This window comes from Somniosus microcephalus, chromosome 32 (genome assembly GCF_052327205.1).
Source record: "Somniosus microcephalus isolate GS21.2 chromosome 32, FLI_Smic_1.0, whole genome shotgun sequence".
Taxonomy (NCBI): domain Eukaryota; kingdom Metazoa; phylum Chordata; class Chondrichthyes; order Squaliformes; family Somniosidae; genus Somniosus; species Somniosus microcephalus.
Genome location: NC_141018.1, coordinates 19,029,151 through 19,044,591, shown reverse-complemented (window position 1 = coordinate 19,044,591; position 15,441 = coordinate 19,029,151). Strand labels below are relative to the sequence as shown.

Genomic DNA, 15,441 nt, shown 5'->3' with positions numbered 1-15,441 from the left:
CGCAGTGCAAATCCACTTGTGCCCCCAATCTTATTCTCCTCACCAGGCTTGTGGAGATGCAGAGTCAGGACACACTTGTCCATTGTGGCCATCATTCCAACTCCAGGAAACTCTATTATCCGGCACCAACGGGACCAGCGTGGTGCCGGTTTATCAAAAAGTCCGGATTATAGAGAGGTATAGTTAAAAGGTACGAGAGCTCCGTACACAGCAACAAATCCAGGCTTCCCTGTTGCTTAGCAACATGTGCAGGAACTCCGGCCACAGACCAAGCGTCCCTGTTGCTTAGCAACAAGTGCATGAACCCCAGTTACACAGCCACAGATCCAGGAACTGCCACTAATATGAAGTAAAACTTACCTGAACCTACTCCTGAATTTTGCCGGTTAACAAAGATTTCCGGTTATAAACTCCAATCTGGCCCGACCTGCATTGAAGGCAGAGTACAGGGGAACACTCAGGAGAAATAATTCGCATCTCGTTAAACCAGAGCTTTTTAACTAACCCTCTTCACATCCTCCAAGCACCCTACCGTTTCGCAATGGAGTACTTTGGTGGTATCGTTTTTGTAAAAGGAAAGACAGCCTTGCGTTTATTTCGCGCTTTTCGCGACCTCCGGACGTCCCAAAGCGCTTCACAGCTGATGAAGCACTTTGGTGAAGTGCAGTTGCTGCTGCAATGTGGGAACCACGGCAGCCACTTTTTTGTGCATAGCAAGATCCCACAGACAGCAGTTGTGATAAATGACCAGACCATCTACGTTTCCTACGTTGCATGGGCACGAAGGGTCACGCGACTGTCCGCCCGGCTCACCGTCCGTTTAAATTAACGGCTGGGAAATTGGGGCGGGCAACTTAATTGGCGCGCAATCCCGTGCGGCCCAGTATTCAATGTGTGCTCCCTGGAGCACAAAACCGGGAAATGACCTCCTAAATCCCGGTGCTATATAGAGCTTAAACAGTTTGAAATGATTTGAGGCAGTATCTGTGCGCTAGTACAGGAAACTTTCTTTTAACTGGCACCTAAATATCCGGAAATCTCTCTTAACCGGCAAAATTCAGGAGTAGGTTCAGGTAACTTTTACTATATTAGTGGCCGTGTAACCGGGGTTCCTGCACCTGTGGCCGTGTAACCGGGGTTCCTGCACCTGTGGCCGTGCAACAGGGACTCCTGGATCTGTGGCCGTGCAACAGGGACTCCTGCACAAGTGTCGTGTAACCGGGGCTCCTGCACCTGTGGCTGTGTACGGGGCTCTTGTACCTTGGTAAGTATACTTCTCTGTAATCCAGACTTTTTGATCAACCGGCACCACGCTGGTCCCGTCGGTGCCGGATAAAAAAGTTTCCTGTACAGAGATTTTGTCCGAGGATGATGCCCGTGTCTATAAAACTGTGCTTGCTTTCATTGGTTTTCTCTGGTGTTTTATGCAGACTTGAGTCTGACCATTCTACCAGCTGGAGTCGCCATACAATAGACATAGTTGTGAGGAAAGTGAGGACTGGAGTGATGGGTGAGCAGCACTCGGTGCGGGATAGGATACGGGCAGCAAAGTTTTGGATGTGCTGAGATTTATGGAGAGTGACTGGCCAGGGGAACATGAACAGCTGAACCTAGAGATGACTTCCCTTGGGGGAGTCCGGGACAAGGGGGGGCATAACCTTAAAATTAGAACTTGGGCCGTTCAGAGTTGATGTCGGGAAGCATTTCTTTAAACAAACGGTAGTGGAAATCTGGAACTCTTTTTCCCACCATTAGGTGTCGGGTCCCTGCGCAAATCGGGGATCCAACTCCTGGAAGATTAGTTGGAGGCGGGTTTGGGACCTGCTCCCATTCTTTGGGATTTTCCCAGCAGTCCCGCCTCCTCAGGGCTGGTAAAATCCAGCCCCATGTGTCCAACAACCAGCTGACCAAAATATAATAAAACACTAATACAAAAAGAAAATACTGCAGATGCCTTTTTTTCCAGTTCTGATGAAGGGTCATCGACGTGAAACGTTAACTCTGTTTCTCTCTCCACCGATGCTGCCTTGGCCTGCTGAGTTTGTCCAGCGTTTCCTGTTGTTATTTTGGATTTCCAGCATCCGCAGTATTTTGCTATCGTGTTAAAGGTTGAAGTTGGCAATCTTTGCAAAGGTTCACTTTCACCGCCCCGCTTTCATGTCAGACTTTCCACTCCTTATCTAAGCAAGAATCTTTTTCGTTTTGGATGCCTCGATCTCATCATGTTTTCACTATGCAAGGCAACAGTGTTTTATTATAAATAAAAACAGAAAATGCTGGAAATACTCAGCAGGTCAGGCAGCATCTGTGAAGAGAGAAACCGAGTTAATGTTTCAGGTCGATGACCTTTCGTCAGAACTGGAAAAAAAGGCATCTGCAGTATTTTCTTTTTGTATTAGTGTTTTATTATATTTTGGTCAGCTGGTTGTTGGACACATGGGGCTGGATTTTACCAGCCCTGAGGAGGCGGGACTGCTGGGAAAATCCCAAAGAATGGGAGCAGGTCCCAAACCCGCCTCCAACTAATCTTCCAGGAGTTGGATCCCCGATTTGCGCAGGGACCCGACACCTAATGGTGGGAAGAAGATTATAGCCACTTAACTGCCCATTAACGAGCAGTTAAGAGGCTCTTTTTGACTTCTGCTGCGGAATTCTTGACGTCAGGGGACCCCGTCAGGGTAAGTGAGGCGTGCTGTGGGTCTGTTGTTCTGTTGGTGTTTGGATGACCACTGCAGAAGTGGTGCGAAGGATGCAATGGGACACTGGTTAGTATCAGAGGTAAGGAAATGTTGTGAGTACACATAGGGCTGGATTTTCTGAATGGGAAGCTTTTGGAGGTGGGACTGCTGCTTGCTGGGTCTCAGTCCCGCCCCCATCAGCTTCTGGCCAACCAGCGGGAATTTCCCCTGATTGACCTTGTTAAGCCCGCCCAGCAGGCTCAGCAGGCCAATTAGGGGGAAGTCCGTGATAAAGCACGTCAGCGTCTGACGTGTCATCTGTCAAGCATTTTTGAAAGAAGAAAAGTCATCGTTTGACAGCTCTGTGAAGCTGTCAAACACTGACATTCTCTGTAGTTTGATGAGTCCTTTTTGTTCAGGACTCATCAAACCTTTCAACTTTGCAGAAATCAGCTGGCTGTTGGATCGGAGGATGCAACAACCAATCTGTGATCTCTACAATGGAGATGTCGGGGACTCCGGCTCCACAGCGGCTGAAGGCTGTAGGTCAAAACAAAGGTAAGTTAACATTTTCTAACATTTTACATATATTTACCACTCCACAATTGCACCCATCACTCACCTCTACATCGTACTTTCAGACCCCTCCGCCCCCCCACAGACCTCCTACACCTCGCCGGGGTTCCTCCAGGTCGGGAAGCTCGCACTTCAGCATGAAAAATGGGGATAATCCTGTTTTCTGTCTGTTAACTACCTGTTAACAGGCAGTTAATAGGCTTTAATCCCTTCCCGCCTCCAAGGAGACGGGACCCGCGGCTGGACGGCTATCCGCCTCCTGGCAAGAGGGCACGGAGGCGGGTTGGGGACAGGTTTATCACCTGCCCCCAAATTCTGCAACTTTTCCGGTAGTCCTACCTCCATACCCGGGGCTGAGAAAATCCAGCCCATGGACGTTGGTGCAGGCTGGCAAGTGCCAAGGCCTGGAGATACCTAAGTGTGCGTAGGGATTCTGCAGCAGTTTAACCAGCACAGAGAACGGGTAAGCTTCCTGCTGTCCGGACTACCCTACTCTAATAGGGCATTCACTTGCCCGAGGCCAGAACAGGTCTGGACAGACTAGATGCAGGAAGGATGTTTCTGATGGCCGGGGAGTCCAGAACCAGGGGTCATAGTCTAAGGATAAGGGGTAAGCCATTTAGGACTGAAATGAGGAGGAATTTCTTCACCCAGAGAGTGGTGAACCTGTGGAATTCTCTGCCACAGAGGGCGGTGGAGGCCAGTTCATTAAATATATTCAAGAAAGAGTTGGATATATTTCTTAAGGCTAAAGGGATCAAGGGATATGGGGAGAAGGCAGGGACAGGGTACTGAATTTGGATGATCAGCCATGATCTCATTGAATGGCGGAGCAGGCTCGAAGGGCCGAATGGCCTACTCCTGCTCCTATCTTCTATGTTTCTATGTTTCCTTGACATGATTGTGAGATAGCATAAGCAGAAGATGCACTGTCACTCACATTCAACACATCTTCATTAATGACTGACATAAATCGGGCCATTCATGTAGAAATGACTTATGAAATATACTGGGCGGCCTGCTGGTGGCGCTGTCCAGGGAGAGTATAAATACTTGGGCACGGGCCCAGCTTGCTCAGGGACATTTTGTAAACAGGAACTAGTGAAGGATAACTAGACTGCCATGTTGTGAAACAGTCGATTAAAGCCTTGTTTAATACTCTGACCAAGTGCCTAGTAGTTTTCTTACATCAATGACCGTATTAAAAGAATGGCAAAGCTTGAGAGACCGTCGGCAGCACTGGAACAGAATCGTGCATGTTTTGTTGTGAAAGCAAATACCAGTGCCTCATGACGGGGCACAATTTCAGCGCCTTGGTGACAGGTCTACCCCCTACGATGATCATTCATCAAGCTACCCTTGAATACCGTGGACCTGCCCCGCCTGGGTATTGGATGACTGAATCTACTCACTTCCAACCTCCTGTTGCCGAGGGATTGTCATCCCACTCTCGAGAACGGTAGTCATCATGTGGCCATGAGCCAGGTGACCAGGGTGAGTTTTGAGCACTTGATACGCAGACTGTCGGTACCAAGAACTCCTCCCCAGTGGCCTAGTGAACAAAACCGGTCACCTGTAAAATATGTGAGGACATTGCCATCATTCTGCTGACCACCTCCAGGCACACAACATACCCCCAGCTACGCTATTGGAGCTTCTTGCCTCTTAATCAACCCAATCGAGGCCAGCCCCAAACCTTTGACCTTCTAGCCTAGATCTTCCAATAGGCATCATTTAAACGCTGGTATTAACTGGTTGAAACAAAAAAGGGTTAATGCCAGTGTTAAAGCAACGCCAGTCAGAAAAATCTAGGTTTCTGTTTCGCAAGTTAACTGAACTAGAGGTGTTTTAGTCCGTGCGTTCCGTTGCAGATTTCCTCGGTCACAATTGTGTCTCCTGCTCAACCAACGCATGAGCTGAGCACGTGCACAGGAACTGGAGAGGAAGTTCAGGCTGAAGTCATCCGAGCTGCAGCGGATTTGGCAGCAGTGAAGATGATGAACACTCAAATGCTCATCTGTCATTTCCCTTTTGGCTTCAAACTGTTTGCTATTCAGTTTTCTTTTTACTTTTATCGCTCGCTCAACCACTGAACCGATCATTTGCATAAGAGTTGGTTGCGCTGGTGGCTCCTTCAACACATCAGTTAAGAAGGGGCTGAGGTCATGCAATACTTGTTCCATTGCTCCTAAAATAGTTTTAGTTAACACTGCGTGCCAGTGCTGGGAAAATCTCAACAGTTACTCACCACTTGGCAAACAGAACTGTTTTTATATATAAAAAGGAGGCGACTTCCTATGGAGGAGCATTTTCAGACCCTGTTCACCATACGCGACGCGATGGTGCTGCTTCAGCCCGGACTGAAGGCCGCTCCAGAGCCTTGTTTGAAGCCCCCTCTCCCCACTGTTTATATAAAGAAAGACTTTCATTTCTATAGCGCCTTTCACGACCACCAGACATCTCGAAGCGCTTTACAGCCAATGAAGTACTTTTTGACGTGCGGTCACTGTTGTAATGTGGGAAACGCGGCAGCCAATTTGCGCACAGCAAGATCCCACAAACAGCAATGTGATAATGACCAGATAATCTGTTTTTAGTGATGTTGGTTGAGGGATAAATATTGGCCAGGACACCGGGGAGAACTCCCGCTGCTCTTCTTCGAAATAGTGCCATGGGATCTTTCACGTCCATCTGAGAGAGCAGACGGGGCCTCGGTTTAAGATGACACCTCCGACAGTGCAGCACTCCCTCAGCACTGCACTGTGAGTGTCAGCCTAGCTTCATGTGCTCAAGTGCCTGGAGTGGGACTTGAACCCACAACCTTCTGACTCAGTGGTGTGTGTGCTACCCAGTGAGCCACGGGTAACACTATAAAACCAGAGCCTGGTTTGAAGCCCCCTCTCCCCACTGTTGATACTGGAGCCACTCTGGGAGGTTCCCCCTACACAATCTCACTGGAGACATCTGGTAGACCCTCAGGCCTGTAAATTCCGTTCCCTACGGGTGTGTACGCGCTGTGTACTCACCGTAGGGCCAACGGAAGTACCGGTTTTTGGCATGCACTGCGCATGCACTGAAAACCGGAACTTCCGTTCTGTGAAGAAAGGGCTTGACAAGTCAAACGCCTGCGCCGGAGAGGCAGCGCGTACGGCTGGAACTTATGTTTTTTTCGTAGTTGCTGCAGTCCAAGTAAGTCAGAAACTGCAGCGCCTAGAAAAGTAGGCGCAAGGCCTGCTTTTACCAGGCTAACAGTTGAAGTAAGTTTAAAAAAAATAAAAATAAAAATAAATTTTCCACTGATTTATCATTTTAAAATACTTTAAAGAAAGGTAAGTTTATTTTTAGCCCTGTTAAAAACTTCAATTTTTTTTAATTTAAATTTTTGTTTAAAATAGTTAATTTATGTAATTTGATAGTCATTTTTAAAAATGTGATTTAAAAAAAAAATGTATTTGAAGTTTTAGTGATGTTTTGGGGCTGATCTCTATTCATAGATTTGACAGGTCTTCCTGTCAAATCTATGAATGGAGATTCTGTGCTCTGATTGGCTCCCCATGGCCCACGTGATCCCAGGGACGCTACGAACTACCTGCGCCCCTGGGATACGCGGGCCCTGCGCACCGGCAGTGTGAAGAAGCCCAGGAACAGGATTCTGCGCCTCCCGGGAGCCTTCCGGTCCAGGCGCAGATTTTTTCCCAAATCGCGGCCCTCCACCTGCGGGAGGGCTGCGAACGGAATTTCTGGGCCACGGCGTGTGTCTCCCCAGCAGCAGGGACATTGAAGTGTTCTATAAAAAAAAAAATTGAATCAAGACTGTTAAACGGAGCCACGGCTGCGTGCCTTTCCTCCGTGGGTAGCACCCTCGCCTCTGTCAGAAGGTCATGAGTTCAAGCCCAGCTCCAGAGACTTGAGCACAAAATCTAGGCCGACACTGCAGTACTGAGGAAGTGCTGCGCTGGTCAAAGGAGCCATCTTTCCGATGAGGTGTTAAACCACAGCCCCCGTCTGACCTCTTGGGCTGATGTAAAAGCTCCCACAGCACTATTTGAGCCAGGGAGGTTCTCCTGGGGTCATGGCCAACATTTATTCCTCAACCAACACTCCAAAAAAAAATAGCCCAGATTATCTGGTCATTTTATTTCATTTCTGTTTGTGGGATCTTGCTGTGTTCAATTTGATTTCCACATTTCCTACATTACAACAGTGACTACACTTCAAAAGTACTTGATTGGCTGTGAAGTGCTTTGGGACGTCCTGAGAATGTGAAAAGTGCTGTTCTTTCTGTCTTTTGGACACACAAAATTCCCCCTCCCTTTTCCTTCCCTTCTTAGTGAACTTTTTAATATCCTTGGAAAAAGAAGAGTTCTTTGAAGTTCATCGCAACCTCCAATGAATTCAAAACGAGAATAAGGTTGACCGTCATACTACATGAGAAAGTAATTATTTGGACCGGAAGGAGCTAAGTTAGGGCATAGAGGATTACAGTAACAAGAAAGCACAGAAAGAAACTGTGACAGAAAGAATGAGAGAGAGAGAGAGAAACAAGAGCATTGAAGGTTCAGTGATGGAGAGAAAAGCATGCTGAGGGTTGGGAGATAGAGAGAAACATGCTGGAGGAAACAGGAAGAATTGGAGGTGGAGGAACAAATCCACTGAAGAATGGGGGGTTGCGCACCCCAGTGTTACTCGTGAGCTGGCAAGTTGCTTTGATTGTCGGCCTCAGTTGGCCTTTGTGAAGCTCATTCTCCCCCCGCCTCAGCATAGTAACGAGTGGAATCTCCCAATGATATCATGATTACTCATGAAAGAAAAGGCGATATACAACAATTAAACTTAACTTGTGGCAACGCTTTTGGTGATGTGATGTCACCCCAATGGATATGAATTAAAATTTACATAAACAAATTTAAAAGAAATGACTCGCATTTAGAGAGCAACCTTGGACATCCCAAAGTGTTTCACAGCCAGTGAATTGCTTCTGAAGTGCAGCCACTGTTGTTTTGCGACGGCCAATTTTCACACCGCAAAATCCCACAAACAGCAATATGATAAATTGTTAGGTGGGGCTGAATGGCCTACTCCTGTTCCTAATGTTACTATGGGCTGGATTTTGTCAATGGGGGCGCATTGGGGGTGGGACTGCTGCTTGTCGGGTTTCAGTCCCACCCCCCCCCAACGACGTCCGGCCAACCCACGCTATTTTCCCTTGATTGACCTTGTTAAGCCCACCCTGCGGGCTTAGCCGACCACTTAAGGGAAAGCCGGTGACGGAGGATGTCAGCGTATGACGTTTCATCTGTCAATGAATTGTCAGCGTTTGAGAAGCTGTCAAACATTGACAATCTCTGTTCTAAGGTGAGCCCTTGCACTGAAGGCTCACCAAGACCTCTCTCCTCAGCAGAAATCAGATGGCTGCTGCATCTGAGAATGCAGCAGCCATTCTGTCATCTCTGCCATTGAGATGAGCCACCTCCGGATCCCCAAGGGTTGAAGCCTGCAGAAAGAAACAAAGGTAAGTAAATTTTTTCTAACACATTACACTCACCTCTCATACTTACCTGTCCACACTTGCACCCGTCACTCACCACCACAGCGGACTTTTCGACCCCTCTCACCCCCGCAGACCCACTGCTCGCCTCGCTGACCCTGGCGGGGTTTCCCGACGTCGGGAAGCCCGCACGTGTGTGGGTAAAATGGGGATAAGCCTCTTAACTGCCTGTTAACTACCTGTTAACAGGCAGTTAATTGGCTGTAATCCCCTTCCCGCCTCGAGGAGACGGGTCCCTGCGCGAGTCGGGGACCCCCCCTCCTGAGGTGGGAGTCTTGACTGAGGCCTGCAAACACTTAGTGGCCGATCAGCGAGGGGCAAAGATTTGAGAGCAGGTTGCGTGCTTGCCTTCTCGGTCAGGTGATGAGAAAGACTGGAGTAAGAAATTAATTTTAAAAATCTATATACCACCTTTCACAACCTCAGGACGTCCCAAAGCGCTTTACAGCCAATGAAGTACTTTTGAAGTGTAGTCGCTGTTGTAATGTAGGAAACGCAGCAACCAATTTACACACAGCAAGCTCCCATAAACAGCAGTGTGATAATGACCGGATAATCTGTTTTAGTGATGTTGGTTGAGGGACAAAAATTGGCCAGGGAGAACTGCCTTGTTCTTTGAAATAGTGCTCTGGGAGCTTTTACATCCACCTGAGAGAGCAGACAGGGCCTTGGTTTAATGTCTCATTCGAAAGACGGCACCTCCGACAGTGCAGCACTCCCTCAGTCCGCCTGTCCACCTAGACTTTGTGCTCAAGTTTCTGGAGTGGGACTTGAACCCACGATCTTCTGACACAGAGACGAGAGTGCTACCCACTGAGCCATGGCACCTGGGCAGACCCAATGCGATGGGGCAATATAAAGTCAATAATTTGGAAATAATGCGAAACTATGCCATGTGAAGAGTAACAACAATACTAGGAACAAGCTTGAGAGTCTGATGACCTTTTCTGAATTACTGCGGTTGTACAGATCAGCACAGCTTCCCGCATTTGTTATCTTAAGACCTTCTAAGTACATAAACAATCTCTTTTGATGTGGTAACACTTAATTATAGGTAAGTCAGCAGGTTGACTGACTGGAAGGGTGAAAGATAAATTATTGAAACAAACATCCCCTCTTCTAATTCCCGGTATTTTGTGTCCTCCCGCACTAGCCTCACCCCCCCCCCCCCCGAAATGCCCCCTCAGTTCGAACACCCGCTGAGTTTGTCCCGAGTTATGTTTACCTCTTAGGTAGACCTTGCCATGTTCCATCCTCCACACTTTTTTAAAAAATTCCTTTTCAGCAGTCTCGGAAAAAGTTGTCCAGCTTTTCACCTTCCTCCCCGCCGACTCCAATAAAGCAGGTACGAGACAGTCCAGGGCTGGAGAATGACAGTAAGCAACCTGTAAATCAGTCCATTACCACCCGAGGGAGGAGTGAGGAAAGGCCTACACCAGAAACGTTAACCCATCTCTTCCTTTTGATGCTCTCTGGCTCCAGTATTTTCTCTCTGCTTTAATTGGTGGTTTGCCTTATGGCAGGGGGGCTGACTGGCAAGAGCCGGACTGAAGTGGAGGAGAGCAGCCGACTGGAACACTGGGGGCTGGTTGAGGCCGCAGTGGGTGGTGGGTGTGGGGGGGGGCGGGGGTGTGTGCGAGAGGTGGCCAGTAGCAGCCCACGATTTTCATGCGGGCTCAGGAGAGGGCTCTACATTCAGGCAAGTACAGGAAACTTTTTTTTATCCGGCACCGACGTGGTGCCGGTTCATCAAAAATTCCGGATAACCGAACGCTATAGTAAAAGATACGGAGCTCAGAGCTCTGTATAAAGCAACAAACCCTGTTGCTTAGCAACAGGTTCAGAACAATGGCCACAAGTTCCAAGCATCTCTGTAGCTTAGCAACAGCTGCAGCCACACCCTTGCACAGCAACAGATCGAGGAAGGCAAGTACAATATGAAGTAAAACTTACCTGAACCTACTCCTGAATTTTGCCGGTTAACCGAGATTTCCGGTTATTTAGGTGCCGGTAAATCGAAAGTTCCCTGTTTTTTTTTTACAAACATACCTTTTTGGTGGCTGCCTGCAGTGGTCCCTTTAAGGACCACCCGTTAGGCTGCATGTAGACCTTGCTTTCCTGAACGCAGTCAGCCCAGCGCTGGCGTTCAGTGCAACCCAATTTTGCATTGAGGGCCTCAAACAGACATTAGGCTCCTTATTTGTAGAGGGTCTCGCACCTATTTCAGGCACGGGCCTCGGATGACCATATTTTTGCCTACACCAATATGGCGGGCAGTGCCATATTGGTGTAGGGCATCCATTCAGAGCCTGAAAAATGGGCGCGGCCCCTTCGAATTTCTAGGCCAGAAGATCCCGCGCCACTATTGGATGTAAAGCAGAGGAGCTCTCTCGCAGTCCTGGCAAACATTTATCTTTCAGCCAACAGCACCAGAACAGATCAGCTGGTCATTTATCTCATATTTGTTGCCTGTAGGGAAGTCACTGCCAAAGGGAGCATTGGCCAGGTAGGACATCAACATGGTAGTCCTGTCTCTCTGACCTGTACTGCCCTGCTGGGAGCACGAAGCGAGCCCTCTGTTATCTTCTCCAATCGCTTTTCACGTGCGGTTTTCCATTGAAAAGTTGAATCGTTTCCACCATCTCCTTCATTTTGCTGCTCCTGTGCAATGCTGCCATTTTTACTTTTATCGGATGATGGAGTGACACTGCCGCAACTCCGAGTGGTTGCGCTGACAACTGGGCTTGGGACTGGAGTCGTGGCCCTTGCTCAAACCTTGCCAAGCTCCCTTCTCCTTGCCTCACCTAAGCCAACCCGTCATCTTCCAAGAGTCGGCCAACAATATGCAAAGAGGGAGACACGAAGGGGAAATTCAGCGGCTGACGCCCCTTCCCAAAGGTGCCCCTTCCAATAACCAGTGATGGGTTGGAAGCAGCTAGGTTGTAATTCACTTTTGGGACATCCTGAGTATGTGAAAGGTGATTTATTGTAAGTTCTTTCTTCGTGGAGCCTCCCTAAGTATAACATTGGAGTGTGAGTCTAGATTGGGCACTCAGAACCTGGTGTTGGACAAACAAGCCCCGAGACCACCTGCTTAAAGAGGCTCGCCCAAGCTCGACAGGAAAGTTGGCCTTTTATTACAGAGGCTTGTCCAGCATAGCTCAGGAAACCCTTCCATCCTCTGGCCCTAGTAGTACTGGGATGGCAGGAATGACGTATGAGAAGAGATTGGGTCGATTAGGCTTATACTCGCTGGAGTTTAGAAGAATGAGAGGGGATCTCATTGAAACTTATAAAATTCTGACAGGACTAGATGCAGGAAGGATGTTCCCGATGGTCGGGGAGTCCAGAACCAGGGGTCACAGTCTAAGGATAAGGGGTAAGCCATTTAGGACTGAGATGAGGAGGAATTTCTTCACCCAGGGAGTGATGAACCTGTGGAATTCTCTACCACACAAGGCAGTTGAGGCCAATTCATTAAATATATTCAAGAAGGAGTTAGATATATTAAGGCTAAAGGGATCAAGGGATATGGGGAGAAAGCAGGGACAGGGTACTGAATTTGGATGATCAGCCATGATCTCATTAAATGGCGGAGCAGGCTCGAGGGGCCGAATGGCCTACTCCTGCTCCTATCTTCTATGTTTCTATGTACTATCAATGTAACCTTTAACTTTGACAACTGGAGTTAATGTGGTACTGTAGCGGTACCACCGAGTGTCCCTTACTTACCGGATATAATTCTCTTTAACGCGATGACGCGGGCGAATGTGATGACGCGGGCGAACGCGATGACGTGGGCGAACGCGATGATGCGGGTGAACTCGATGACGCGGGTAAACGCGAGCCGGCCCAGATTGGCCTCCCGCGTCAATCGTCGGCCCAGATCGGCCTCCCGCTCCCGCGACTTCGGCCGCAACGGCCAGCTGCGGTGCCGGGTAAACGCGATGACGTCACGTCGCAAGTCACGTGACCGTCCTAAGCACAGGCAAACGCGATGATGTCATCACGCAAGTCACATGACTACCCAAGCGCAGGAAGAACGCGATGACGTCATCACGCAATCCACGGGACTGCCTACTCAGTCCTCGTGGCGTCTCCGTCTGGCTAAGACCTACTGTATAGCTCTCCTGTACCGATCTTGGCAAGCTGCTTGTATTCATCTGTTCCTGCATTAAAGAACTATTTGATTGTTTCTCCTGAAGTCGAACTCGATTATTAAGTAGGCATTCGTTCAATACCTACATCGGTGAACCCGAATACCTACAGTACTGGTGAGGGGGTTTCATTGACCCAATTTGTTGTAACTGCAATATGTTGACTTTGAAGGCTGCTTAGTTTAGGTCACGTACTCTGAATAGTGCTCACCGGCTCATGATGGTGAGTGAGTGGATTAGACCATTCCCGTATTACAACAGTGACTCCACTTCAAAAGTAGTTCATTGGCTGTAAAGCGCTTTGAGACGTCCGGTGGTCGTGAAAGGCGCTATAGAAATGCAAGTCTTTCTTTCTTAAAGAATCCAGTCAACAAACCCTGTAATAATGTTGAATTCAGCTCAATTTCTGTGCAGTGAGGCCAGACTGCAAATTCACTCTCTGCGTTTCCCCGGCAAGCTCAGTACTCGGTAAGAGGGAGCATCAAATAATGCTCAGTCAGGTCCCCCGCGGGAAGGAACCAAGTTTTTTACTGCGTAAAAGGCGCTATATAAATGCAAGTTGTGTGAAAAGCAATGGTCAGTTTCGACAGTAAAACCTAATGAAAAGCGGAGACAGTCAGAGAGCGTGAGCTGATCATTTCCGTGGCGGATAGACGAGCTTTCTTTGTTCACTCTGACCTTGAAAGATAAAGGGGGAAAAATTCAGGGGGGCGCTAACGGGGCGCTGGGAACTTAGCGCCCGAGCGCGGCGATTTTAACACCGCTCGCAAAATTGACCAGCCGTTTTGCGGCGGCGTTAAACACTACCGCCACAATCTCCTGCGCCCGCAGATCGTGACGTCAGTCAAGCATGCAACGCCCCGGACCGGATATTGAGTCGCGCCCCCTGCCTTAGCGCCTGCCGCTAGGAACGACAGGTAGAGGGGAACGTTTTCAAGTCGGGAAGGGGCAGGTGGGCGCTTCCTGCCTTTTCTTTTCGGCAAAATTTTTGGTTTTTAACGCTGTCCTAAGGAGTTTGGCCTTCAGCACCGCTTTTGAGGTTCCTAAGCGCCGAGCTCTTTCCCTCGGCCTATCCATTAGTGCTTCCAACACAACTGCTTTTGAGGTCTCTCCAGGCTGAGATTCAAGGCTGCAATGAGCAGGGTGTGGCTGGCCAGCAAGATGGCTCCTCCCCTTTTAAGAACTGGCCGGCGCCAGTCTGACTGGTTTCCATGGTAACCGACATCGCCTGAGCTTCGGTGGCATTCTGAGGTAGCGCCTCACTCCCCGACGTTTGCGCCTTAAGAGAGGTGTGTAGCGCCTGATTTAGCGCTCCAATCACCTCCAGGGGCGATAGAGGCCAATTTTGCAGTCGGAGGCGATAATTAGCGCAGGGCACTAAACTTTGCGCCCGGCCCGATATTAGCGCCCCAAAATGGGCGATACCCAATTTTTCCCCCAAAAGATATTCCTGAGGAAGACCATAGATCAGGAAAGTTAGGGAGTATGAGTCAATTAAAAGGGAGTTGGCGCAGGGTCTGTGGCTGCAAAGGCCAGTAAATCGGTCTTGAATGATAACTGTGTATTGGGTAATGCTATGGAACATGCCAACTGTACCAGTGGTGTAAAAGGCTATAAAGAGTGGGTGTTGGGACAAATTCTTTGGGAACTCGAAGGTCTGACCAGCCAAGTTCACCGAGCTTATAACTATGACGTGTTTTGACATTCCCGGCTAAAAAGGTTTTATCATAAGTGTTGCTGTTAAGTGTGTGTTTAGTTATTGAAAGTAAGGTATGCTTAATAAATCTCTGCACATCTACATTCAATGCTGTGAACCCTATTACTTTGAGGAGTAACGTACGTTGAGAACGGTCCTCCTCTACCATCGCAGATTTGGACAAAGGGGGGGCGCAAGAGGAAGCGATTGGCTTGGTGATGGCATCATATTGCCATTTTAAATTTGAGGTTTAAAAGCCTGCACTTGAGGTTAACCAGGGGAACCTTTTCAGATCTGGTCTATCCTCTTGACCTGTTGAAAGCCCCTTGCCGTGTTGACGGTGCCGGGAGTTGGTCTTTTGAAGGATCTACTTTTTTTGAGCTGTTTTTTAATGTTGGTTACAGGTCGCCGGGGCCATTCAGTCGGTGCTGCTCGTTAATGAGGGGAAAAGCGGAGTCTACGTGTGCCGAGTGAATGATCAGCAGAACCGATCTGTATTCAGCAGCTGGGCAAAGGTCAAAGTTCATTTTATCAACACTGGTAATGGCTCCTTCACTTTTAATTGGTCATCACGTAGGGCTTAATGTCTGGTTTATAAACATTGAGATCATTTGTTGTTGTTCCTGCTTCTTGTAACGAGAATCTTTGTCTTTTTTGATTTGCTTTGCTTCTTATGTTTTGGGGGGGGGGCAAAAAACTATTGCCTTTCGGGCAATTTGCACCATGCTCCATTTTCCCACACAAAGGGCTGGGTTTTACCTGCCGAGACGAGTTGGGGGCGGGACT

The 15,441-nt window shown here is 48.5% G+C and overlaps 1 protein-coding gene across 3 annotated transcripts in view; it reads left to right on the top strand.

The window, feature by feature from the left end:
* Nucleotides 1-15,441, top strand: part of malt3 (MALT paracaspase 3) — a 156,521-nt gene that overhangs the window by 43,073 nt on the left and 98,007 nt on the right. For all 3 annotated transcript variants that reach the window (XM_085972197.1, XM_085972196.1, XM_085972195.1), the window contains one exon: nt 15,060-15,195. In XM_085972197.1, the coding sequence (XP_085828323.1) occupies nt 15,060-15,195 (136 nt within the window). The remainder of the gene's footprint in view (nt 1-15,059; nt 15,196-15,441) is intronic.